Source organism: Heterocephalus glaber, unplaced genomic scaffold (assembly GCF_053883595.1).
Source record: "Heterocephalus glaber isolate CG9 unplaced genomic scaffold, H.glaber_assembly_v1.0 deba00001608, whole genome shotgun sequence".
Lineage (NCBI taxonomy): Eukaryota > Metazoa > Chordata > Mammalia > Rodentia > Bathyergidae > Heterocephalus > Heterocephalus glaber.
The window spans coordinates 20,558,117-20,585,972 of record NW_028258379.1 but is presented as its reverse complement, the minus strand read 5'-3'; the positions used below and the strand labels follow the sequence as shown (position 1 = coordinate 20,585,972).

Below are 27,856 nucleotides of genomic sequence, written 5' to 3'. Positions count from 1 at the left end.
GTGTGTGGGACAATCCCTTCTTGAGCTGCTCACTCCTTCTATTCTTTACCTGTTATGGCCTCGAATGACCTCACTTAGCCTGGATCAAGCTTCACTGTATACTCCTTTGGAGTGGCTTCTACTCAGGAGTTTGAATGTAGAAGTAGAAGCTGACAGATTACAGTTTAATCTAACTTGTCAGTTGCCTGAAGAAGTCTTCCTCTTAATCTGCCCTTTGTAGAAAATCCCAGGCTGACTTTTAGTCCAATGGAAAGCTTTGAAAAGAAAGATACTGATTAAGTGTAACTGTTAAAAAGATGAGACGGGGCAGGGATTTAGCTCAGTGGTTCCAGTTCTTGCCTCTCAAGCACAAGGTGCCAAGTTCGATCCCCAGTACAAAAAAAGAGAGACAGAATGAAATGGTGATGTTGTAGAAAAGAAAGTTCTAAATTTTACAGAATGGATTGATGAAGCAGTATAACAATAACTTCTTTATAGCCTTTTTTCACATTTCTCTTACAGACACTATCCCTGGGTAGGGAACATACTAAAGAATCATGGAGGACTGGGGATTTAGCCCAGTGGTTCTGGTGCCTGCCTTGCAAGCACAAGGTCTCAAGTTTGATCCCCGGTACAAAAAAAAAAAAAAAAGAATCATGGAAATAATAAAGCAGTAATTTTCAAGTTTCTAGGATTTTGATCAGAGAAAATGTATAAACATCCTACCAGCTGAAATTGATTACACCATACATACAGAAATAGTATTACAAATTCCACTTACCATACAATCAAGATCATTTGATAAGTACCTGTGAGGAATTATGATTTTAATAATAGTAAATGTTGACTTTTATTACACATTTGTTGTGTGCTAGATATCAACCTATGTGCTTTACAAGTATCAAGCTATTCAGTCTTCGACTAAACATTGTTTAAGGTTGGTAGTATTATTTCAACCTGGAGAGCCAGTGAGGCAGGTCCAAAATCTACATCTTGTCCTCATCATTAAGTAAATGATTTAGTCAAGTTATTTAACTTCTTCTGCCCCAATATTCCTCTTGATAATAACTCATGGAGTTATGAGGATTACATGTATACATTTAATATATATTGTGCATTTATTTAATGTATTTAAACATAATGCCTGTAATACTAAAGACTATAAGAGTGTTATAGTCATATCAGAATTATTTTTTATTTTAAAATACTTTTCTGCCTATTTAATTGATATTTTACTAATAAGACTAGGAGTCATGGTAGAGCAAGCTCATCTCTTGGGTAGACATTCATACTTATTTTATATATACATGTAGTAGTAGCCCCATGGATAATTAAATCTAAATCTAAATCTAAACCTAAATCTTTGCATAGTAAATAGACATAGGAGGTATTTGAATATATAATATAATGAAATTGATTATGATCAGTATACTTACACCAAAGCATATTTTAACATATTTTGCTGTTTGCTTAAAAATTGTTTTTCTATTGATCTTGTCGGAAAGGATTTCAGGCAGTTTGGGTTTTTTTAATTTGTGTGGCCTTACACATACACCTGGTAATGTCTATAAGTACTAAATTTGTCAAAAAAATTTTTTTTGAAAGTAGAATACCTTTTACATATTAAAAAGTCCACTCTAAGTGTAAGTTTTTCCTTAAATTTAGTTCTTTTTAACATAGAAACAAAATAAAACACAATTTTGTGGTTAATTTTAGAGATATATGTTTTCTTAAAGTTCTTTTCCATTTTATTAAAGGGGAAACTGTAGAAATGAATGCTTTCTTTTCTAAACATGAAGTAGAATTTGAATAGCCACTTACGTGTGTTGGAAAAAAAATGTCACATACGTATTGATGATACCTTAAGTTTGTTTCTATAGTGTGGACTCTTAGAATTTGAAAAACTAGTGGGCTAGGTTTTGGTATTATGTCTAAATAGTTGAGCAGATTATGTACTTAAATACTATTATTTTAGTAGGCGGTACGTTTTGTTTGTTTTCAAGGTAACTGTTAGCTGTATAGGCTCTCTAAAGGTGTAACAAGATTCCCAAAGATGGAGGGAAAATGAAACTTTAGTGGAAAGTGATTAGAAATATCAAGAAATTGGAGTATTCCTAGGGCTTCAATGAAGGCACAGGTTGTAATTCATTTATAGATTTTGTGCAACTCCTAACAGCCTCCTCAGACTTAATAAATCCTAGTAGTGACTTTCAGTTTTATACATATTCTGGAATAATATATTCTTTTCTACTCTTTCATTGTAGGTATTGAGGAAACATGAAACTAAAGCAGAAGAGAAAGAGGGAGTAATGAAAAATAAGCTAAGACAAACTGAAAGTGAAAAGAGTCAAGTAAGATTTTGAGCATTATCTTTCAAATAATAATGTGGTTTGGGATCAGTAATATCTGTTGTGGGCCTTGAAACACATGTCTGAGGTTGTTCACTACATCACAGCAAAGCCTTTATGCTTTGATGTGAGTTTGGTTTGACGGCTCTGCTGCCCTTTACTGTGTACACACAAATGCACAGGTTACCTGCTACCTTGTCACCTCTGGCTGCTCTCCTTTTTGAGAGGTGAATTAAACTTTTTGTTGCAATTAAAGGATTTGATTTTGTTGCAGTTTTAGGAAGGACTTATTGTTTGAAGGCTGTATATTTTGGATATATTTATTTTCATTATAGAAGAAGGATATTGGTAGCTTAGTTCTGAAAACATCCTCTGTGCTCATTATATTTTGCATAATTGCCATTTGATATCAAAACCCAGAAATTGACATTGGTGTAATCACAGAACTTATGCAGATTTTGCCAGTTTTTTTGTTTTACTTGTTTTCTGAGTGCATATGTGTGTTTGTATCTGTGTTTGTAGTTCTGTCCAGCTCTAGCTCATGTGCAGATTCCTTTTACCATTGCCACAGTCACGAAACAGAGCTGTTCTATCACTGTGAGGCTCTTTCATGCTCCTTGATAGGCACATCTACCACAAGTACCGTTTTTAAAGATTAATATGTTATACAGCAATTTGTTTACATGCAGTTATTCAGGATGACTATTAAAAACCTTAGCACTTAAAAACATCTTAATATAGCTTTGTGATTTACCAAAACAGCTTTATTGTTACGAAATGCAAACAAATATAGCATATGGAAGCTCTAAATTTTGAACAAACTTGTGTCCCATGTTACCACATTTTTCAGCTTGAAATAAAGTAGACATATTCAGACTTTGTAGGGTATTTAGCCAACTAACTAGCTACATTTTCCATGAATATTTAATTAGTAGCAATATTATTAATGATAGTCCAAGTATCTTATTCTGAATTTGGAAATTTAAAAGTTTTAGGAATATTTTATGAATATTAGAGATATAAGAAACCACCAATTAGATTAAATGTTCTTTGAATCATTAGGTCTCTGCAGTTTTTATTCTAATTTAGTTCATTTGACATTACATGTTCTAATTTAAAGGAAAAAAATTGTTTCAGAATTTAGATTAAAATGATTTAGAACTGAAAGGGATCTCAGGAGGCTCTAATGTAAAGTCCTTACTTTAGACATGAATTGAGGCTCAAGAAAAGATTTAAACATTATCACACTTGGATGGAACTGACTAGATCTCAGACCTCTAGGAGGCCTGGTCTAGTGCACTTTATGTTATGAAATTAAAATTAAAATCATTTAAATGGAGTATTTATACATGTTTATGATGAGATATTTATCCTTGCATATTGCTTGTAAATATCTCCTGAAAAATGTTCTGCTATTTTCCTTCTGTGGTATGCCTCATAGGCCCTATTTTGTCCATTGGGGCACAATTTATTTTCTGCTCAATTGGACATTTAAAAAAAATCCTTTATTGAAACTCTAGCTTGAACAGGAATTGGAGCTATCTCGAAGGCTATTGAATCAGTCAGAAGACAGCAGAGAAATACTTTTACATCAGGTAAGTCTATGCAAACAATGAGAATCTGCTATTACGTGAAATCAGGATTGAGTCTTATTCTCTCTTAACTGTCTTTGTGAAATGAAGAAGAAACTAAGTCTAAAAATTTTTTCCCCTGAGGAACTTATGTTAACCCACATAAGCAAAAGATGAAGATTCTGAAAAACCTTATACAAAATACCAGTCCAAGTTCCCACTGTGACAGTGTATCTTGCTAGTTGCTACTCCAACCACTTATCTCTCTTAACATGAGCATTGTAAAAATAAGACTGGATGTGTAAGATAAATTTTTTCCAGGAGCTTAATTTTATTCAAGGAGGCAATGGAGAATAAAGGAGGACCTAAAATACATAAAATGGCACTTTGAATATTCAAGTTACTTTGAATACACCATTGCCTTTTATTCATGTTTTCAAGGTGCTACCTGGCCCCTTTTAAGCAAGGATAGGGCTTAATTTTTAAGGATAATGTTTTGAAGTTCATTAGCCTGGAATGGGAGTTTGGTGCTTCTTAGAACTTTAGCCATCTTACGTACAGTGAATATGGGTGTATGGGTTTTTCTCTGCCTCTTTGTGTTTAATACAAAGCACAATTGTGCCTTCTGTTTTGAGATGCATGTTGCATAACTCACCCACGTAATATGCTCTGTAGGCAAAGATGTCAGCCATCATAGATGTTCAGAAGGAGTTTAGCATTTTGACAATTGCTGCTGAAAATACACCATAGCACCTGTTTTATAAAACCTTTAAAAATGTTCATTGACTTTTTCTGCTGCCAGTGGGTCACATGGAATCAATGTTGGCAGAATTCAGAATTTTTTTTAAAGTTGTATTTGTATTTAATTCCATTTGATTTTTTTTGGAACTCTTGTGTGTGATCTCTAATATCAGTTTTTGAAGTAAGAGATTTCTTTGTTCAGGGTGTCACTGTGAACTTAGCTGAATCCTTTTGCCACTGCTAACTTGTTTATGGTCATTGGAGATTTACCTGTTATCTCATAGGCAATTTGCTAATCTCTTTTTAGAAACATAAAGATGAATAAAACATCCTGATTTTAAAATTCATACTTTATTCAACAGCATCTATTGCCTATTTATTTTGAACTGTATTTTGATATCAAAATATGCTAAACCATGATCCCTTCACTTGAGTTTAACAACCAACAGACCATGTTCACATGAAAGAAAATAAATGAAAAATAAAAAACTAAAAATAGGTAGTTCTTATTTGGAAGTGATTTGAGCTAATAGTAGTGGAGTGGACTGAGATCAAAATAAGGAATTTAAAAAGACTTGGTTGGCCCTAGGATGTACCTCAGTGGTAGAGTACTTGCCAAGCATATGCACGTCTCTGAGTCCAGTGCCCAGCATCACAAAACAAAAAACAAAACAGAACAAAATGATGTGAAATTCTTTATTGATGCAGAGAAGGAAAAGACACTCTTTCCATGTGGAAGAATGGAAGAGTGGAAAAACCAAGCAGGATACCCCTGCTGGATATCTTCCCCAAAGAGTCAAAGACCTCATATTTCAGTGATACATGCATACTCATGTGTATAACAGCACAACTCTTAACAGCTACATCTTGGAAGCAGCCTGTGTGCCTGTCAACAGATGAATGGATAAACAAAATGTGATATATGTACACAGTGGAGAAGTCCTTGGTCACAAAGAATTCATTTGAGTCATTTATAGGAAAATGTGTGCATCTTGAGACCATAATGTTAAGTGAAATAAATCAGGTACATAAGCACAAATATCACATGATTTCTCTTATATGAGAAACTGAAAATAAAGAGCAAAGTTAAAGATAGATAATATGAAACAGGGTGATAGGTCCTTTACAAATGGAAAGGGGAACTAGAGATTGGGAAAGGAGGAGAGGACAAGGAAAAGTAAAAAGAATTATGATATGTACATGTACCAACTTCCCAAGATGAATGTAATCACTGTGTACAGTAACATGTATTAATAAACATTGAAAAAGGAAAAAAATGGAGCAGGAGTCAGTCCCACTGTGTTTGTGTGGCAAGGAGATTAGATTGACTTGGTTTCAGCTTGTGTCTGCGATAGTCCATAAGATTGTGAATGTTTTTCCCCCAGAGAAATAATTTATAATAATTTTTAAGTTCTGTTTTTTTTCCTGCTTTTGAAAATTGATAAGCGTTCATTTTTGACTAAATGTATTTAGGTAGAAGAACTGCGTACACAACTTACAAAAGCAGAAGGTGATCGGAAGGGTTTACAACTTCAAGTACCCCAGATTTCCAAGCTGCAGTCAAACTGTCAGGATGAACAAGGAGATGACTGGAGGTTTAGGAGAGGTATTATTCTGATTTGTAAATGTGCGGGTTTTTCATTCTCTGAATTCATTCCTCTATTTTGCTCAGTGTCATCCTATTTCTTGATCTACTACAAAATTTTCCAACAACTTGATCATCATTTAGCATCAGTTGTATTTATTCTCTGCTTGATTTCTAAACTTGTTTCAGTTTTCACACCTGCTTATTTCATGGGGCTTTCTCTGAGAGTATGCAAAGGTAATAGTGGAAGTTTTTCCATTTTTTTATTCCTATGCCTGTGTGTGTGTGTGTGTGTGTGTGTGTGTGTGTGTGTGTGTGTTTGTGTGTACTTGGTACTTAAATTGTAAATACACCTATTTTCACCTTTTCTTGTCCTAATTTTTTGATGTATGAACAATTAAAAGTAAGATCTTACCTTTTTGGTTATCTGGAGATTTTGTGACAAAATCTCAGAATTGGTCATGAGCCATATTAGCCAGATTTTTTTAGTATGGGTTAGAAACACATTACATTTGTGTACCTTCTCAGTAGAGATATTGATTTAGATTGTGGAATTTAGTGACTGGTTGTTTTTTCTTTTTGAAAGTTCAGGTTTAACACAAATTGTGTATTTAGATTTTAAAGTGGTTTCTAATAGGCAAGTGCAGATTGGTTAGCTTGAAATTTATTCCAGTAATGAAGCTTTCTACTGAAATGAACACAATATTGGAGAAACTCTCTGTTGTTGTACTGTGGTGCTGGGGACCAATCCCAGGGACCTTGCTTATGCTGAACACATGCTGTACCACTAAGTTACACCCCCGGAACTGGAGAAACTTATAAGCATTTGATGTGCAATTAAATTCAGGGAAGTTAAATATTTCCCCAACACACAGTATGTTGTATTAAGTAGAATTTCTGCATTGCCAGACAAATCTTCAATGATTGGCTGAGGTAGGAGGATTGCCATTAGGTTGAGGCCAGCCTGGGCTACATAGTGAGACCCTGCCTCAAAAAAAAAAGTATATATATATATATATATATTGTGTTAATACTAAGATACTGTGGGCTGAGGTGTTTTCTTCCAAGTTTTATGTACTGAAATCTTAACTCCTGGTACCTTAGGAAGTGAGTGACTGTAGTATTTGGACATAAAGCTAAGGGGCTAAGAGTGTAGCTCAGGGATGGGATGTTTGCCTAGCATGCCTGAGGCCCTAGGCTGAATCCCCAGCACTGCAAAATACCACAAAACAATAATAAGGAAATTAAGTTAAAATGAGGCTATTAGGGCGGGCCATAATCCAGAATGACTGCTGTCCTTATAAAAAGAGGAGATTCAGAAAAAGACAAAATATACACAGAGGTACAACTATGTAAGGGCACAGTGAGAAAGAGAACACCTGCAAGTTAAAGACAGAAGCTTCAACAGAAACCAGCCCTGCCTGTGCCTTGATCTTGTACTTCCAGGCTTCAGGACTTTGAGAAAATAAATTTATGTAGTTTAAAGCACCTGGTCTGTGATAGTTTGTTATTAACACAAAGTAGCAAATTAACACATAGAAAGCAATGTGTGTGGTTAATGGGAACTACTTGTTGTATTATCTTTGAGGAATAGAAAAATCTAACTTAATTACTTATCAAGGCTTTAGAAAATCTGCCTGAAATTTCTCTTATCAATGCAATAATGAACAATTCTAGAGTTTTTCATCTTTATAGAATATTTGCATTATTTAAGGACAGTTTTACAGAAGAAATCATAGTCATTGGAACACTTTAACTGCTGTTTGTTCCTCTGCTCATTGTAAAATGGGTTCTACCTTTGCTTCTAAAATTAGTTTTGCTTGGTTTACTTTTGGGCTCTTCAGTCAAAGCCAAAGGAATCTTTTCACTATTTATAGGGGTGATTGAAAATATGGTAAATGTTTAAAGTAAAAAAGAATTATTACAGTAAATGACACTTTGCCATTAGTCCCCCTCAAAGCAGTCCCTCTTGCTTTAAACATGCCTATCCCATTATTCTCACCACTTTCTGAAGTAGTTCTGGAAATTCTCTTTTGTGAATGTCTTTACAAAGTATGGTCAAAAATATGGTGACTGGCGCACGATGAAGAAGCAGGATCATTAGAGCATTATAGTGTATCCTCTTCTGCCTTATTCATTGGCTCTGGTGTTGTGCAACTTCTGGCTCTTTCTCAAAGTTCAAATGACCAGGATAAGTAAACATTTTGAGTTGAGTCAAGACACTGAGACAGCTAGGATGGTACAACTGAAAATACAAAATGAAGACTTCCAGAATGGCTTCAGAAAGGGACAAGAATGATGGGATAGTGTGTTTGAAGTGAGGGAGAGAGAATATTTTGAGGGCAATTAATGGTACTGTGTCTTTTATTGTAAAAATTTTTAAAAATATGAACATTAATTATATTTTTATATCACACCTCATATTTGTTTCCTGTTTATTTTCTCCAGAGAGCAAGAAAGTGGGAGCAAGACTACACAGGGGACAGGGAGTGTCAGGGGAGGGGGAGAGTGCAAGCCTGTGTATGGTATATGGGAGTCAGACTACCAAAGACCCAACGGGAGAGTTTTTATAACAGAGCCACTTCCATGGTAACTAACCTCCTCCCACAATAATGGCGTTAATCAGTCTATGAGAGTGGAGCCCTCTAACATAGTCACCTCTTCAAGATACCACATCTTAATTTTATTATAGTGGCAAATTGCAGTATTGGAGGAGACACTCAAATCATAGCACAGGCCTAGGTTTATTCTTCCCCAAACTTACCTTATACTGAGGTGTTATAAAATGCAATATGAGATAATCTTGGATCCGGAATAAATATGTAATAGTTATTTATATTTTAAACATGAAAGTGTTTTCAGTTTTGCTAAATTTTGCATAACATATGATAATGTTTATACATGTATATTTATCCATACTAATATTTTATGTGTATATATGTTATGAAATATATACAATATTATATGTCACCATACAAAATATAGTTTTCCTAAAGTATACATATGCATGTGTATATATGTATACATTTGTGCCTCCATATTTAATATAATATATATTCATTAGTATATATATTCATAATTATATTTATGGTATATACATCATGCAGTATATCATTATGTACATACTGTTGAGACATGCTGTATACCCATATGTATACATATACTTATAAAATACATGTTTAAAATGAATGGCTACATGTATTTATGAAATGAATACCTACATTTACACAGGAACAAATATGTACATTTTCAGGTTAGAGACCTAATAGGAGTTGGTGAAGTAGGGCCTACAGGCAAAATCCAGACTGCTACTTGCTTTGCTAAATAAACTTTTTGGAACATAGCTATTCCCATTCATTACTCATTGTTTAGGTTACTTTTGCAGTACAATGGCAGAATTGAGTAGTTGTGACAGAAAGCAGCAGATAGATAAAATACTTGACCCTTTAGAGAAAATGTGTGCTAACCCTTGGACTATAGGATAAAATCTAAGTTGCCTAGCAATGCATAATTTTCCTACTGCTTCTCTCCCTACCCTCATATTATGTCTTAGCCATGTAGAATAGCTGTGAATGCAGTTACCTGGATGGTAAATCCAGTTTTGTACCTCCATGCTTTATAGTATTTCCTTTCCTTAAAATAACAGCTCAGCTCCATCCCTTTGCTTGGTGAAATTTTTGTATCCATTCTTTAAATGTAATTTAGGCCCTAATTCTTCTTACTCTAGTTTTTCACTACCGTAGAGTTAATCACACTGCCTTTTGTTCTGTTTCTCAGTAATGCTCTTGTATCTGTCAGAGCTCGTCTCATGCTGTTGAAAAGCCTGTATGTCTTCCATCGCAAAATGTACAATCTAGAACATTTTAATATTTCTGAAGTTTGGATGTATTTTAGGAATGCTTTATAAATTTGAATTGATAGTTTTGTCTTCATTCTTTTCTTTCCTGCAAAGGAAACTACTGGAAAAATGGTAGCTTTGAATTGATAGTATATATTCCAGTTGCTGACATTTTGGAGTAAAGGAATTACTTTATTTATATCTCTTGTCTGTGATCTGGTAATGCAGGCTCATTGAAGATGGGTTTTTATACTTATCTTTATATTGGAAGAACATGATATTATAGAGCCTGTGTATCACAGAGCAAGAATTTCCTGTTGAATTACATACTAAGTCAGTTTACATTGTTCAATATTATAGTTACAGGAAATAGTCTCAAAATTATTAAAAAGTAGCAAATTGGTAGTCCAACATGATCAGATATTTAGCAGCATCATTTGTTGTTTCTGTTGCAAAAAAAAGGGGTTTATTTCATTGTGTAAACTTCAGTAACTTCAGTTAAATATAAAACCTTGTTTGAAAATTCTCTCAGTATTTTTATTTAAAAGTTTGGCAGTAGAGATGTGAAGAAAATGAAAACTTGTAAGATTTCTTGAAATAAATTGTGCTAGAAATCAGATAAGGTTTAAAATTTTTGTACCAAAATGGAATAATATTGGATGACAATAATATATATGTCTTTGAAAACCATGTGATACTAGACTGGCAAAGTCTGAAATATCTTGAGCATGAGTGTCAGTAGGTAGATTATGTTAGCTAGAGAATTAAAACATCAGGGCTTAGTACCATTGGAAATTACATTCTCCTATGAATAAAGAACAACCATTGAGCTTTACATTTTCTCTTTTAAGGGGTAGAGCGGGAAAAACAGAATCTGGAGAAGCAGATGTCAGATTTGAGAGTGCAGCTGAATTTCAGCACAATGGCATCTGAGTTAGAGGAAGTGAAGCGGTGCATGGAGCGAAAAGACAAGGAGAAAGCAAATTTGTCAGCACAAATAGAGGTGACTTATTTTTAAGCTGTATTTAAAAGACTGCAATTTTATTTAGTACAATTACTTAATGAAGGTTTAACATAAAGATGTATTATTTTTGTGATCTTTAGTTTGAGTATAGATAATATAAAGTAATACTAATAACTTGTTTACTTTATACAGAATTTCCTATGGATTCATTTTTCTCTCATTTGGGACCTCAAAGCGAGGAATCTAGATTATTTTCCCTTTATTATTTCATAGTGAAATCTTCAACTGTTATTAAACTTCAAGATATTTATCTTCTGATAGCAATTGAGCTCTTTCTACAGACAGAAGGGACTTTCTTTTCTGACTGAACAATGAATTATCTTTTATTTAAGGGATGAAACTGGAAGAAAAGAATTATTGCTATTTTTTCTTTGAAACTACACAGGTTTTCAGACCTCCAGCTGTTCTACATGAGGTAGAGTTGCGATGCTTCCATTAATTAGCGGTATGGAACTCATGAATGATGTGGTAGCCATGAATGAAGTGCTACTAGGCATCTGCTGTTTCCTCTTGCCTTTTATCTAGCACAGCTAATTATCAGAAGATATTAAAAATCAAAGGAAAGGACTTCATAAAAGGAAATAAATAAATTATAATTATGTAAATTTGATCAAACATAGATGACACTTTTGGAAATAGATATGTATCAACCTTCCCTTGTATCTGTTTTTATTAGTGCAGTTGTATCTGTTTTATTAGCTGATTATAATAAGTTGCTGCATTTGAAGAATTTTAAAAATTATGATAGATAGAAAATTGGTATTGACAGTACTTAACTTTATATAACCTGAAGGAAATATTCAGTGTTACTCTAGTCTGAGTTTCCCTTTCATCTTGTTAGCATGTCAATAGAAAATGTCTTTTAGATTTTGCTTGACTCAGATTATATAATGAAATGTTGAGATAGTCTTTACAAAGGCTTCTGTATGTTTAATAAATACATACCAGAAATAGTCTCTGAGCAGTGGTAATTACATGACTTTTAAAGTTTGCATCATGGGTATTATTTTGACTCTGGATCCAGCTGATGAAAATGCTAAAATATGATCTTGCTGTGAAGTTAACTATTTTAAAAAACTTTGGTAATGAACAAAAGCTAGAAAAGGCCCCCTTTGCTTGTTATTCTTTTAAAAACACATTAGTTTTTTTTTTCTCTTCCCTCTTTTTCTCTCTTTCCTGTTTTTTTTTTTCTCATTTACTATTTGTAGTATAAATTGGAAAAAATGTCTTAAAATACATGGGCATTAAAAAAAAAAATAACCATCAGTAGCCTAATACATGTAGTGTTCTCATCAAGAAGCTTGGCTTTCCTCGGTCCTAGCTTTAATAGTCCTTACTAGCCAGTTTTCACATAGATTAGGAGAAGTGTTTGAATTCTCTTGGATTAGTTTGGGTGGATGTGTTCAGTTTGAATGTGGAAAGCAGCTAGAGAGGGTTGTTACTCACACATACAGTATCATTGGCCTCTGGTCTATGCCAGGCACTGTCCTTGGTGCTAGCAAAGTAGCAGTGGATGAAAACCCACTTGATTGGCTCTGTTGCCTCTGACATTCGAACATTGATAGAGGAGGTTCTTTGAGTTTGTCTTGCTCTGAAGGACTAATCCCTTTTGGAGGGTGAAGTTTTTTTCCTCCAATTGTTGAAAATTACATTACAAAAAGACAGTGTTCAGCCCTGGGAGAAATTGCCAGTTTTAATTTTTCAGATTTTATTTTAAATAAAATAATCAATTTAGTTAAATTTCTATCATTTATTTCAGGCTCAGTAACACTTCCGATTATTATTATTATTATTATTATTTTTTTTGGTACTAGGGATGAATGAAATTCAAGGGTGCTCTGCAACTAAGCTATATTGCCAGCCCTGTCATTATTATTATTATTAATTTATTTTGAGATGGATCTCACTGAGTTACCCAACAGCAGCTGAACTTGCAGTCCTCCTGTTTCAGTCTCCCTAAGTACTGGAATTGTAGGCATGCAGTACTACACCAAGCCTTGTTTATTTTTCATATTTTTTGGTGGGCTTTTGAATATCTTTTATTTCTAAGTTGTTCTCAAAGTGATGCCTGGTGCAGACTTTGTGAGAGATCAGATCAGAAGTCACTGAATTGTAACCACCAGCAGTAGAGAATGTCTCTAATTTAGTTGAATACCATTTACTTTCTGGCCTTTTGTCTGTCTGTCTTTCTTTTTTTCTCTTTCTTTCTTTCTTTCTTTCTTTCTTTCTTTCTTTCTTTCTTTCTTTCTTTCTTTCTTTCTTTCTTTCTTTCTTGTGCTGAAATTGAATCTGGGGCTTTGCACATGCTTGGCAAATGCTCTACCACTGAGCTACACCACTCAGCTCAATTTCTGCTTCATTTTTAGAAAATCTTAGGTAGTATGGGGCTGTTGTTGCCTTTTACATTCGATGAAAATGGAAATTAATCCTCTTTTGTCACTTATTGAAGATGGAATATGTACAAAAGTGAGGCACAAAATGAGATTACTAGTCAAGCCCAAGAATGTTTATACAGTAACAATTCTTACAATTTGTTCAGTCATTTTCTTTTTAACCTTGACTTCACAACTCTCCTACCGAATCTTATATATGACGTTGTCAGACAGTTCCTATTTTCTTAAGTTCCCTTACTCATTTCCATCTTTTTATCCTTGTTCCAGTTCTTCACTTTTTCTGTAATGTCCTAATGTTTTTCTGTTTTGACCCTAACCTTTTCCCCCACTGAAGCCCTCCTGGGTTCTATCAGCTGTAAGCGATAACCCTTCATGTCATTGTGGTCCTTATGGTGCCATCACACATTATGTTAAGGTATTCTGGATATTTTCTTAAAATTTCAAACTGGATCAAAAAAAAGTAGAAAAGGACATATAGGAGAAGACCAGTTGTCTGGTCAACAAGACTCCATCGACTATCTTTACCTTGGTAAAGATACCATGTTTCAGAATCTTGTTTTCTCATCTGGCAACTTGGGTTTTGCGTGTCTTGGAGTTATTGTTAGCAATGCAACTCATAAGAGAATAGTGTATAAAAGAGTGGCAGTTCATTGATTTGCCCTGTAGGAGCCCCATATAGATTTTTAAAAACTTTTCTCTCTAGCAGGACACCATTCTCCCAATTTTCTATACTTAGGTTTTGGAAGTTGAAATCAAAAATTGCTTGGTGAACACAGGGTCAGAGAATAATGCCTAAAGGGCTGTTTGTCCATAGGCGCAGTACAGTTTCTCACCATCTCACCTCCTTTTAATGAGTCCTTATGACCAGAAATCCTTTTTTACTGTAGCTAGACTTTCTATCTTTATCTGGAATGTGTTGATATGACATTTCTTCTGCTTCTGCTTTGACACTCAATCTTACATTTACTGTTTTTTGTTTTTGATACGTTATTGTCTGCAGATTTTGTTTTGGGCATTTACCAGTTTACATTGATGTTAGAATTCAAATTTGTACATTATGGAAGTCACTTATGAATTAAAGGGTTCTTTCCCTTATCAACTCATAAATGGGTGTGGATTATAAACAGCATCTAATATCTGTGTTCAGCTGTGTTCCCACAGTGTTTTAATATGTATCATGTGTTCAATTAACATTTGTTGACTGAGATAATGTTATAAAATATTATAGTTTTTCTTTAAGCTATCATCAGTTCAGTCATTTCAAATAGCACATTCATTCCTGGAAGACTTGTCAATCTTTAAGGGAACCTTAAAGACTCACTAATTGTGTTAGTGAGACATCGGAATATATATTTTTAGCAGTTGTTTTAAACTGGGGAAAATGGTAAAAATAGCTCTTTGAAAACCTAAGTGGATGGAAGCTACATTTGAGTTTGTGTAATTTATCTTTCACATTGTAACTTAGCTCTTACATCTGCGTATGTGTAGAAAATACTAAGTGCATCTCCCCTTCTAAACTCACGTTAAACCTCATTAACCTTGATAGGCTATTTGTATTCATAAGAATTCCAAGCATCCTTGATCAATGATTCCTCCTGATTTAATCTCTGCCTCCATCTTCCATCAACTTAACTCTTCTTGAAGAAAATTTGACTTTCAAATTCAACTAAGAACTTCAAAAAAAAAAGATGCTGAGCATAATTTAGATTAAATGTTGAAAGTTGTAATTGACAACTGACATGATTATTCATAAGCGGAATATTTTGAGAGAGGATAGTAGAAAAATAATAATAACTTTTTTAGTACAGTAGAAACAGAGGAAAGTTTATTTCTTTTGCCATACTTCTAGCATCGAGTCTTTTAATTCTTGCATTTCTTATATAAATCTGACCACTTTATTCTACAGTACTACCCCCTTCAATACTCCTTTCCTTTCAAGATTATGAGAGATCTAATATCTTAGAGACCTTATTACACTGGCTATAATTTTTTACTGCTTTTTAAAACTTCTTATATTCTTCCTTATCCAAATGTGTGTTGTAAAATAAGATATTACTTGAGTATTAAATAACTTTTAATATCTAGGATAGATTATAGGAAAACAAGTATTGGTAGCAAAATTTTGTAGTCAGAAGCCAGATTTAACCAACTAAGTGGAGATGAGGTTTGCATTTGTTACTATCCAAATTTATTCTGACATTGGAGGAAATTGCTAAGTCCATAAATGCTATATACTCTTTGAGCTTTTCATAAAGAAGACTATTGGCAGAGATGCTTTACAAATAAAATCCCTAAAACTAAATAAGCCTTTACACTTCCTAGAAGACACGATTTAATTTCCACAACCTTTATCTACATGGAAAAAATATGAGTTTCAGCAGTTGGGAAAAAGGTAGCTTTTCTGTTTTTTGTAATTATATTTTTGCATGAATATTTCCAGAAGGTCAGGCAATAGAAGTGGAATGAATTTTTTTTAATGTATCACTAACATTTATTAAAGTTTACCATTTGAATATGGTCAGAAAAGAAACAATTTAGGAATAAAAAAGTCTCTATCCTGCCTCTTTTTTTCTGAAATCATAATAAATTCTCATGTTTTTAATATATAAATAGTGATTCTTATGTATGTCTGTATGAGAGAGAATTTAAGTACTTTATAAAATAAAATATGAAGTATTAATAACTACATATATTGATCCTAGATTCATTTAATGTTTAAAGTAATTATAGGCCAGGTGTGGTGGTGCATGCCTGTAATCCCAGCACTCAGGAGGCTGAGGTATGAGGATGGCCATGAGTTCAAGACCAGCCTGAACTACATTGCCGGACTCTGTCTAATAAAAAGTAATTATAAAGATAAATTATATAGCTTTGGAAATAATTATAGAAAGACTTACTAGAGAAAACTGAGTAATATGAAACTAATGAAGTAATGTTCTTATGATATCCAAGTAAATGATAGTTACTCATTTCATTTCTTAACTACCACAAATACCATCAAAAGGGGTTAACTGTACTTTATAAAGTGCATATTTTGACTGGTCACAGATGACTCCTATAGTCTTCTAAAAATAATGTAGTTTGTGTTATATGCTTAAAACATATTTTGATCATATCCATCCCATTACACTCCTTTACGCCCCCTTTTCCTGCCTTTTCATTCCCTCCTGTAGTCTTCATAGTTCTTTTATTTTAGAGTGATTGTACTTTGATAGCATATCATTTTTAGTAACAAATTAAATCGTTTTTTGGTGTTTGTTTTCAGACAGCTTTCTATAAGGGCATAAAAAGAAATGAGGTTGTATTCAGGGTTAAACAAAAAAAAAGTCAGTAGGCTCATTATACTGTTCGAAACATTCAAGCAGTACAAATTATCTCAACAATAAAACTAAATTATTTGTATACACAGAGAAAGCATTCTTTTAGTTTTTAGTGAGTAACTCATTGCTGATACAAATAAGGTGAGTGTTAGTAATTTTTTTACATGTGTTTAATTTCTACAACTTGAGTGAAGAATATATTTGTATCATACATACAGTATTTTATTTTGTGGGAACATCTGATGATAAGATACTAGAATTAGGCAAGCTTTGTCAATTCTGAGTTAAAGAACAGGATAGTTTCTGCCTTTAATGGTGTTCTAATTTTTTTGCAGAACAGACTTTTTATTGAGGAAAATTAGAAAAGCTGAGTGAGACATACATTACAATATATGTTTAAAGCCATCAAAAAGCTATCTAAGAAGCAAGGATGAGTGGATTTAAGTATTTTGTTGAGGTGGCAGGTGCAGAGTTGTTCTGACATTCACTAGTACTGTTCCCCTGAAATGTGTTTTGATTCACAAACACTGTTGATGCTATGACGGTCTTGGATGCTCTCCCAAAGAGGAAGAACCCAGGCAGACATCCCAGACTTTAGTTACCCTAAGCTCCGGGAGCATGGGAGAGCCAAAAATATGTTTTACTCTTACAAACACTGTAGCACCGCTTTGTTGCGAGATTATCTTGTCCTTATTCTCACTGCCAATCAAAACAAGGATAGATCTTTTAGGGAGAAAGATATAATCTAGAGCTTTGCATTAATTCTGTGATTTGTCATGCAGTGCCTAGCATGCAGTCAAAACTTAGCAATTGTGCTAGGAAACAAAACCAGACTACCAAAGAAGACAAGCATAAACAGGAAAGAGAAATTGCCATACAGACTTCAGATACTAGAGTTTTCAGAAATATATTTTAAGACAGTGGTTGTTAATATTTTAAAAAATTAGGTCATATGATATTTAATTTTAGTAGAAAGTAAGAAATTATAAAAAGAATCAACTAGAAATCCTATAACCAAAATATATTGTAGGTGAAGTTAAGAGCTGAGTAGTTAGGATTTAACCAGAGAGTAGACATGTGTTTTCATTATTATTTTAAAGAATTTTATGAGACCGCCATCTGTATGTATGCTTAGATTATGTAAAGTAATATGTAGTTTGGTTATATTTTATGTTTTGTTTTTTCTTTAGTTAGCAATGAGGAAAACAATTTATTCAGTCTTTCATCCAATATATTTTGATTAGAAGCCTGTTAGGTATTTGATCTGATGCTACATTCCAAAGGTACACAAATATAACCAATGAAACCCTTGCTCTTAATAAAATGCCAATCATTGAATTCATATTTAGTATAGAATTATTGATTGGCCAGTGAAACCAAGCCTTTCAGCATGGATGTATAATACTCTGGACAGAATATTTGCATCCTTCCCAGAATTCATAATGTTTTAACCTAATCCCCAGTGTGTGATATTTGGAAATAGGGACTCTAACAGGTAATAAGTCATGAAGTCACATTCCTTATGAATGAGATTAGTGCCCTTATTAGAAGAGGCCAGAGAGATGACTTGCTCCCTTTCCGACATGTGGGAATATAAAGAGAAGTTGGGTGTTTGCAACCCACAAGGGGGCCCAAACCAGAACCTGAACGTGTTATCATTTTGATCTTCGAGTTCCAGTTTCTAAAACTGTAAGCAATAAATTTCTGTTCTTCATAAGCCATTTAGTGAGTGATACTTCATTATAGCAGCCCAAGCTGACAAGACAGGCAGAATCATAATGAGAGTTGATGTAGGCAATGGTGATTAGGGTAGAAAGGGTCCATGTCTCAGGAAGTGGACTTGGGGCTCTTCTATTCCTACTACATCAACAGGGCTTCTGCCCCACCCGCAAGACAGAACAATGTACATAAAAGCAAATGTTCACCAGAAGACAAAACAGTAGAAATACTTTCAAAAAGAATATGTCTTTATTTTTACTTTTAAAAGACAGTTTTGCCCTATATAAGACTTTAGTTGCCCGTCTTTTAGCTCCTAGAATTTGTCCCACCAGTATCTCCTTATTTCCATTGTTTTTGTAAGAGGTCAGAGATTAATCTTATAAGGTTCCCTCATACACAACGAGTCACTTTTCTCTTGCTGGCTTGTTGTCTTTATCTTTCAATAATTTGACTATGATGTCTGAATATGTCGTTCTTACAACGGTAGATGGGATGAGTTAAGCTGATAAGGGATTTGTCCTTTCCCAGGTGAAACCTTTGTCTTACTGCTCGGTTCTCAAGGAACCAGGATGTCTTCAGCTGATGTAACCTTGCCCTTGAGTGTCATGGCATCACAGGACCATTGAGGTCTCAGGTGTGACTGGAGGCCAAAGTGGAGTTATGTTTTGGGACGTCATAGCTGGCCTGTAGGCAAGAAGACTAGGCCTAATCATAATTTAATTGCAAAATGATCTTTCCCCAAAATTATGTAGAATGGCTCCCTACAGCGATTCACATGCCATATACTCTTATTTTTCTCACCAACACTTAATATTTTCTTTAAGATTTCTCCATTTGTTCTGAACTGTTAGGAAAATTTCCAGATAAATTAATTAAAAAAATATTTTAACAAGATTTTGTTGTTTTTATGAGAAATAGGGACTGCTGAACTGTTTAAAATGCCATTTTAGAAATCCCATTTCTTGAAATATTATACCAGTCAGAAGAAAATACCCATTCTTTTTTTTTTGGGGGATCTGGGATTGAACTCAGGACCTTGCGCTTGTGAGGCAGGCACGGTGCCACTGAGCTAAATCCCCGGCCCCCAAAATATCCATTCTTAATCACAAAAAAGAAAATACATGAAAGTTCATAAGAGACCTATGGGATATAGTGAAGTCTAAAGTTCTTGTATGCATGTAATTGGAGTCCTAAAAATGGAAGAGAGTGGAGCAGAAGCAATATTTGAAGAAAAAAAGACATCAATTCACATATTTTAGAAGCTCTAAGAACCTTAAGCAGGACAAAAACAATGAAAATTATAAACTAGACTTGACATAGTAAAATTAATAAAACCAAAGAGAAATGAAAAATCTCTGTAAAGTACTATTGAAACATTGGATAAAACTAAACCATTCACCCACACACAAACCACTCTGGGAGAAAATATTCACAGTAGATATATCTGACCAAGGGCTAGTATTAGCTAGATATATGTGCATGCATGTGTTTGTGTAGGTGTGTGTGTATTTATTTGGATTATTCTAGGATATCTAGTTGGCTTAACATTTGTAAATCAATTAATATAGTAGAAAAAGCATTATTATCTCAATACATAATGAAAAAGGGCTTGAAAAATTCAATACCCATTAATTAGGGAAACTCTTAGTCAAAAGGATGAGAAAGAAACTTCCTAATATTGAAGAATGTGCACTAAAAACCTATATCAACAGCATATTTAACAGTGCAATATTGATTTTAAATGATGAAAGGGCTCCTTTCTTATCCAGTAATGTATTGGAACTCTTGTTCCCTGTACTAATGAAAGAAAAATGCAAGAGGTGTGTTTGGGAAAGGAATAAATAGTATTCTTTATTCTCAGTTGACACTTAAAATCTAACACAGTCTATACATAAATTATTAGCATTAATAGCGAGGTATATATTTCAGGTTAGACAACAATTAAAATCAAATATCAAAATGAAGTGAACTTTAAAGCTAGATCTTAAAAGATTAAAAAACAATAAATCATGTTCAATCACATTGTTCTTCAGACATATTAGCATTATTTATTTATTTATTTATTTGGTACCTGGGATTGAACTCAGGTGCTTGCGTTTGTGCAGCAGGCAGCGAAATCACTGAGCTAAATCCCTGGCCAGTATGTTTTCATTTTTATTGAAAATAATGTTTTTGTACTGTCAAGTAAAATATTTTAAAAATAAAAATATTTATAACTAACATTAGAAAAAATAAAGGGGCTCTACTTAGAGCTCCAAAGGAGATGAAAACTATGTAAACTATCAAGCCATTGTATTAGGCCTGTATATTTGTATTTCAAACTCTATTCTAGTGTCCAGTAGCACTTTCAGCAATGAAGGAGATATTTTAATTTGTGGTGTCCATTGTAGTTTAGCTATATGGATTTGTTGCACCCGAAATGAAGTCAGTGTACTTGAATTTTTTATTTTACTTAAAATATTGGTAGAACTTAACACATGGCAATGTGATTGAATTAGTTAGGAGTCGTATCTTGAATTCTAGTGGTATAGAAAGCACATTCACTTTTACTTTGAATATTGGATGGCTGTATGGGAGCAATGTTGATAGACTTTATTGAGGGGCTGATTAAAGGAAAATCTCCAAAAGCCATTTTTTTTGGTGTGTGTTTACTGGAGTTAAAACAGGGATTACTGATTTTGTTTGAAGTATTAGCTCTTGTACCTGATTTAGCCTCCTTGGCTTCAAACTCCTCCTCATGTCAAAAATAGAAAACTTCATTTCTTCTAAGCACACAAGGTTATTGTATCATGAAATATAATGTGTCTAATTTGTTTCAAATAAGCTATAATTCTCTAATGATGTAATACAATAATATTACATATTAGGTTACATTTAGTTTTTCCTCAAGTATGTCATGAAATTAAGAGTGACAGAATGTTTCTTTAGTTGAGCTATTCAAGATCTTCAAATACATGTTAAGCTAATTTTGCAGAAGTAATCATAGTAATCTCTTACATTAGCATTGGCAAGATATAGGTGGCTATGTCTTTTATTGATAACCTGTTTTTGCCTGTTGGATTTCACAGCAGATGTATAACCAGTGTTTTCTACCTCAGTCAGAAGCAGTCCTGAACAACAGTTTGTTTAAGCAGAATAGTTATTCTGTATATATTTGTTTTCTTTTTCCCAAAAGCATCTACATTAAACATCAGAGTGGCAGAGATAAAATTATTAGTCTAATAAAGTGTGAGAAAAATTATGAAAACACAAATGTAATTTGAGATGTGTATTCCAGGGTATCATTTCCTTCATGTGTTGCAGGGACCTAGATGTTAATTATATGCCCCTTTGTGTTTTAAGTTGAACAGTCTGAAGAAATGCCTCTTTAAAATTGTCCATGTAGGGAATATTATGGCTAATGAAACACAAGTTAATAGTTTATTTCTTTACAAAGAGATGAATGTATTTAATTAATTGAACATTATTTTCTGCCCTTTGCTTAAACTTAGTATCATGTTTCATTAAAAAGTACAAGTAGTTGTATGAAACAGATATTTTCTCATAGGATTTGTGGAGAAATAATTATTTTTAATTACTGCAATGTAGACACCTAATATTTGGGATTAATGTCCTTTGTGTGTTTCTGCTTCATTTGGCAAAAAAGAAAATGATAACAGGGTATGTGGCCAAAATTAGTATGATAGAGAACAGAGAGTTACATCTTTAAAGAAAAAATATTTGTGACACAATTATTACAATGGCTCCTGTTATGTGTTTGTTCACTAACTCATTAAAAGTCTGAATCAATCTTAAAAGATTAAGTACTCTGCTAGAGTAAAAATAAGTTGATTAGATTTTAAAATAAGTTGACCGCTTTCTAGCAATCCACACTTTAAAAAATTTTTATATATGATGGTTTCAATGAATAATAGCCTAATTTAGCTTCACATAGATATATTTTGGGGTTACCAGACTTTGATTGATTTAAGTTCTTTTATTCAAAGAGACTTGCCTTCCTTAGTTCTCCTGACTGGGGAAAATTGATTAGTCGTCTCTGCAATCAATTGATAGTGGTATCAGGTCACAGTTTCAATTCATAAAACGTGTAAGTATCAATTCATAAAACATCTAATTTATATTGAGGTGAATGAGTTCATCAGACATTCAAGAATATGCCACACTACTTTCCCATTGGAGGTGAGTGGGCCATGGCTTAATTTAGAATCTGAGAATTTCAGGAGAAGGGCTATTAAACCTGTTAGTTCTTTTGTTTATTTGAAAAGTAAAACTTATCACTTAAGGTTTAGTGTGGTAAGAACTGGCCAAGGTGTTTGATGTGCTAGATGTTTATAATCTAAATGACAGATTGGATCCTGCCTACCCTTCCAAGAAGGACTGGGAAGCTACTCCTAGGAAGGCTTCTTGACGAGCACAAAAGGAGAGAAGATTCACCACAGAACAAATTGTTCTGTGACCTTGCTGACCAGCAGCAAAGTCAAAATTAACAAGAATATGATCCTTACCTCACTTCTGCATTCAAAATTGTTCTATATGGCACCTATTTGACACATCCTGATTTGTACCCCAAATACAGTAGCTCAAAGGAGTCCTGAGCACTGTTTTGTAGCCTTCAGAAAACAGAAGAGTTATTAGAAGGTGACTGCTGACTGCTCTTGGGTCATATACAACAGTGCCATTAATTAGGTTTTCTTTTAGTTAAGTAACAGGACCTTGCCTTGTATTTTTCATTGCCCTAGAATACCTAGAGTCTAGAGTTGGCGCTCAATGAATGTTGGTTAAATTCATATTAATCTTAAAATCACATATACAAATACATATCCACATATTAGTAATGAGATATTCAATCTTTAGTGTTTTTTTTAGTTTCCTGTCCATTTTAGTTTAGCTAAAACTAAATCATCTCTAAGTGCTATTAACTGATTACATGAAAACTATGAAAAGTTCCTACATCTTAAAATAAAATATAGTTTAATTTTAATAAATACAAAAATAGAAGTAAAATTTTAATATTTTTTTCCTGTACTTGAGTTAGCCATCTTCCTTTTGTCTAAGGTATTTGCATCCTGTCTTAGATAGAACTTCCTTATTCTCTTCACTCTGAGTTTTCAGGTCAGTATTAGAGAGAATTAATTGAATTATCTTTAAAATGCCGGTCAGTTTGTGACCTTTTTACAATTTGTTAGCTAACAGCATACTATTTTTGCCCTTGTAAAGAAACAAATATTTATATGCCTATGCTTAAAGCATCATTTTTCCTTTAATGTGTCATTTTGGTAAATTCAGACAGTTGGTACTTTCAATGTACTTTTCTAGATAATTCTATTTTGGTTAGTGTGTTTTTGTGGATATATGGTAATACAGAATTGAGTTCTCATGAAAATTTTGGAACCAAAACACACTTCAAATGAACTTAATAAAACCCAAAAACGTTTAATCTCTATAATAATTGAAATTTTAAGTTTATCCTTTATGTTCCATAAAATGAGTATAATATAAAACAGCTACATAATTTTATAGTATGCATTTTATTCTTGTATATTAAAAGTATATGTGTATAACTAGAAAGCCGTTACCATTATGTTATATATTTAATATACCCATAACTGACAGGCTAGCTATTATGAAAATTAAAAGTTTATGCTTAATTTTTCCCCTAAAAATGGCTTTCTCAGTTGTTATGAAACTGGTAAAATTGAACAAATATAACGAGTTACTTTTTTCTTTCATTAATTTTTCCACAGTGAACAGAGGATTTACACATGTTTATTTGGCTTGTCTGTAATGTTGGGATCATTTTTTTCCAAACATTATGAATCATAATTAGTTTGAATTCTTAAGATAGCCATTATTTGTGAATATGTGGGAGCAGGGTCTTATTGATCAGATTCTCTTGTTAGTCTTTTCCTTTTTCCCAGTTCTCCTCCAAAGCCCTTTTCCCTGACCAGTGCCTTATTTTAGAGGCAGGAGACTTGATTGTGAAAGACCCTAAAGGTAAAGAGAGAGCAGGAGTCATAGGAACACTGGCTTTAGTAATGCTGGGAATTGTTTGAGCTCTGGGATTGCCTGGCATGGGCATGCATTTTTTTTTTCTCTTTTTCGCTTTTTTCCTCTACCTCTTCTTCTCTTTCTCTTAAACACTTTTACTAGCAACTGTTGAATTATCATCCTTTGTTCCTTTCGTCATCACCTTAGGTTTGCTCAGGGCCCTTCTTGTGAAGAAAGTATCATTGTTAGAAATACCATATAATCATGTGAATGGACTGAGGAATGAAAAATCTGGTTACTCTAGGTAGTATAGGCTGGAGAGAGGCAAAATTTGAAATAGAAAGAAAGGATTGCCCATATGCCTTGCGTTTATTAAAATAACTGGTACCTATCTGTCTTCCCTGCTAGGCTGTATGGTTCTCCAAAGCTGGAGAACTTACTCTTAGAGCCATATCATCTTACTCATCCTTGTATCTCAGCAACTTGGATATTTCTGAGTGTAGGAAATGTTTATTTCATTAAATGGGAACAAAGTGTATCTTCCTCCTAAAACTGACAAGTGTGTGTGTTTTTCTTTCCTCATCAAGTTTCTCACATGTGCAGTTTGTTCTTATCTATTATTAGCCAATTTCATTGAATTTGATGGCTGAAATTGAATTCAGATGAAAAAAGAATTGGTTTTGTAAGTCCATCCCTGCTTTAAAAGGATGATCTTCAATTTTTTTTAATACCATAATATTTTAATGTTCTGGTGTTAGCATGATATTGTTTGGTGATTAATCTGACTTAAGTAAATAATTGTACTATGTTATTCCCTTGCTGGAAAACCTTTGAAAGCTTGAAGTAGATTTCGGCATCCTGTCAACTCAGTTTCTGACTTTACTTTCCAATGTCCTTTTAGTCTTCTTGAGCTATGTTACTCTTTACAAACAGCCCCTAGTGGCCCATTCTACTGCTCTTCCTGTGCTTTTTTGGTCATTGATTCATCAGTTCTTTTCCATATATTTTTTTTCTCCTTCACACTTTACTCTGTCTGTCATCCTTTTATTTTCTCTTACTTCCTTTGTGAGGTCTTACAGAACAGACTAGGTTCACTGAGGACTATTAACTTATATCACATCCTTTTCTGTTTATTTAAACTCTCATGCAGAAATGTTATGTTTTCAAATCCTCTTCAAGGTGAATTCTTATGTGTAACATGTTAATGTGCAAGTCTGTTATTTTTAAATGTGAAAAAAATTTGTGTGGTTAAGATCTGGGTTTGCATATATTAATTGTATGCCTATTACAGTTACTGTATAATTACAGGAATAAATAATGCTGAATTTGTTTTGATTCTAGATTCAAGAGTTGCCACAGGAAAACAAACAATTCTGTAACTCTTGAGTCTCTCATAACTTTGAGACTCTCAAGATGGAATCTTATGTCAATTTGTAAACTTTTAAACATCTCTCTCTTCTTAATTTTCTCTTTCTCTGCAATCGTTATTTCTTTTCACTATTTTAATATATAATTCTACCTTCGTGTCTTTCCTTCATCAAAGAGAGGCTTTCTTTCAATTTTAATAGGATTCTTTTTTTAAGGAGTTGGGCATCAGATAAGTCAGATTTTTACATGGTAAATTTGAGATGCCTGTAATAGTTTTACATGTTGAAAATCATACAATTAGATATTTAAAATATTTAGCTTCTGAATTAGGAATCACTTACCTCTGTGTACTTATGTTTCTATAACTACGAAGAATATTATATGTAGGGCCTGGGATTTAGCTCAGTGGTTTTGCCACCTACTGCGCAAGCACAAGGACCCAAGTTTGAACCCTGGTACCAAAAAAAAAAAAAGAAGAATATTATATGGATAGGATAATATTTAATATTGGGACCTCGTAGAGTTAGCTGTATTTGAAAACCAAATGGCAGAGACCTAGGAAAGGAGATTCTGAAAAAATAGGAAGAAAATGGAAAAGAGGTAAAAAACAATATTAAAAACAATATTAAGAGAGACAAGAATGAATTAGATGTAATTAACAGTCATATGCTACAAGGAAACTAGGTAAGAAAACACTTTTAGAATCAGTTGTATTTGGCTGTAGATGATATTTAGTTATCTTGATAAAGGCTGTCTTAATTGTATGATAGGAAGGAAAATGTATAGCAAATTAAATGAACTGAAATTAAGATTGTGGGGTATCAAGTATGGACTCCTCTTCATAGGACCTGACCTTAAAGGATGAAAAGTACACAGTGCTAGTTAGAAGATAATGTAAGATTGAGTTAAATACATTTTTTTGCTCATTTAATTTGTTTTTGTTTTTTACTTTTAAAAACTATTAGTTTTTTTTTTTTTTTTAAGACAGGAGAAATGAGTAAAATGATCCAGTAGGGAAAGAGGTTAGGAGGTAGAAGAGAAGACAGGATTGATACAGTGAAGTTCCAGACAGATACGGAATGACATGCCAAAGATAGGCTAGTTTGTGTAAAGAGAAAAGAGCTCTCTTCCCCAGAGCCAGGAGAGCAAGAAGATTAGACATTGGTCAGTTTCAGAATGATATCACTAGAACATTTTTGAGGCACCTTGCGTTAATTGCCTCAGTTTTTCCCCGAAGGAGGAGCTATACTAAATTACTAAAAGTGAAAGAAAAGATGGTGGAGTACAACATGAGACTTTTTGGAATGACCATTTTGTGAACTGGGTAGAGACTTGTGGAAGAATTTCTGGTTGCCGGTAAGCTGGCTTTCAAGGTGCAGTCACATCGACTGATCCTTCTATGTGGATTTTCCCTGGAAGGCTGAGGAACCTGAGATAGGAATTTGAAAATTTTTTAGTTCATCTAGAATTGATGACTTTGTTGTTAAATTTCAGTGGTTGACCAGTTTTGTAAAGGAGTTTGAAGCATAAGCAAGAGTGCGTCTGAAGTAAAAGAATATGGAGGTTAGGATAGAGACTCTAGGATTTAAAGAAGCAGAAGAAATGTCAAGAGAGTGGTCATCTCTAACAATAAAAAACAGAGTTAGCAGTAGTGGGACAGTAAAAGGACTGGTTAGATTGGTAGATAAGGCCTGATGTGGTGGCTGGGGGCTGAGAGAGGGACCTTTACCGTAAAGGTGGCAATTCTGATAAAAACATCAAGATGGAATCCTTGGAGTGGTGCCCAAGGTGGCATGGAGTCAGGGTCAACTGAGAATCAGGACGTTTACCAGAGGGTTGAAAACATGTTTTCTGGAGTCAGGTTAGCTGGGTGCAAATCCCCATGGCTTTGTTAGTTTTCATGCTTTCTTGGGCCAAGTTTTTAACTTTACCAGCATTGGTTCCTTATAACCAAAATGCGCATGAGAGTAACACCTTAACTT

The 27,856-nt window shown here is 33.6% G+C and overlaps 1 protein-coding gene across 14 annotated transcripts in view; it reads left to right on the top strand.

Moving 5' to 3' along the window:
- Nucleotides 1-27,856, top strand: part of Cep128 (centrosomal protein 128) — a 428,016-nt gene that overhangs the window by 107,592 nt on the left and 292,568 nt on the right. For 12 of the 14 annotated variants that reach the window (XM_021245525.2, XM_087195432.1, XM_021245548.2 and 9 more), the window contains 4 exons: nucleotides 2,244-2,330; nucleotides 3,848-3,922; nucleotides 6,113-6,245; nucleotides 10,914-11,065. In XM_021245525.2, the coding sequence (XP_021101184.2) occupies nucleotides 2,244-2,330; nucleotides 3,848-3,922; nucleotides 6,113-6,245; nucleotides 10,914-11,065 (447 nt within the window). The remainder of the gene's footprint in view (nucleotides 1-2,243; nucleotides 2,331-3,847; nucleotides 3,923-6,112; nucleotides 6,246-10,913; nucleotides 11,066-27,856) is intronic. The other 2 variants (XM_087195433.1, XM_021245542.2) reach the window with 1 other exon arrangement.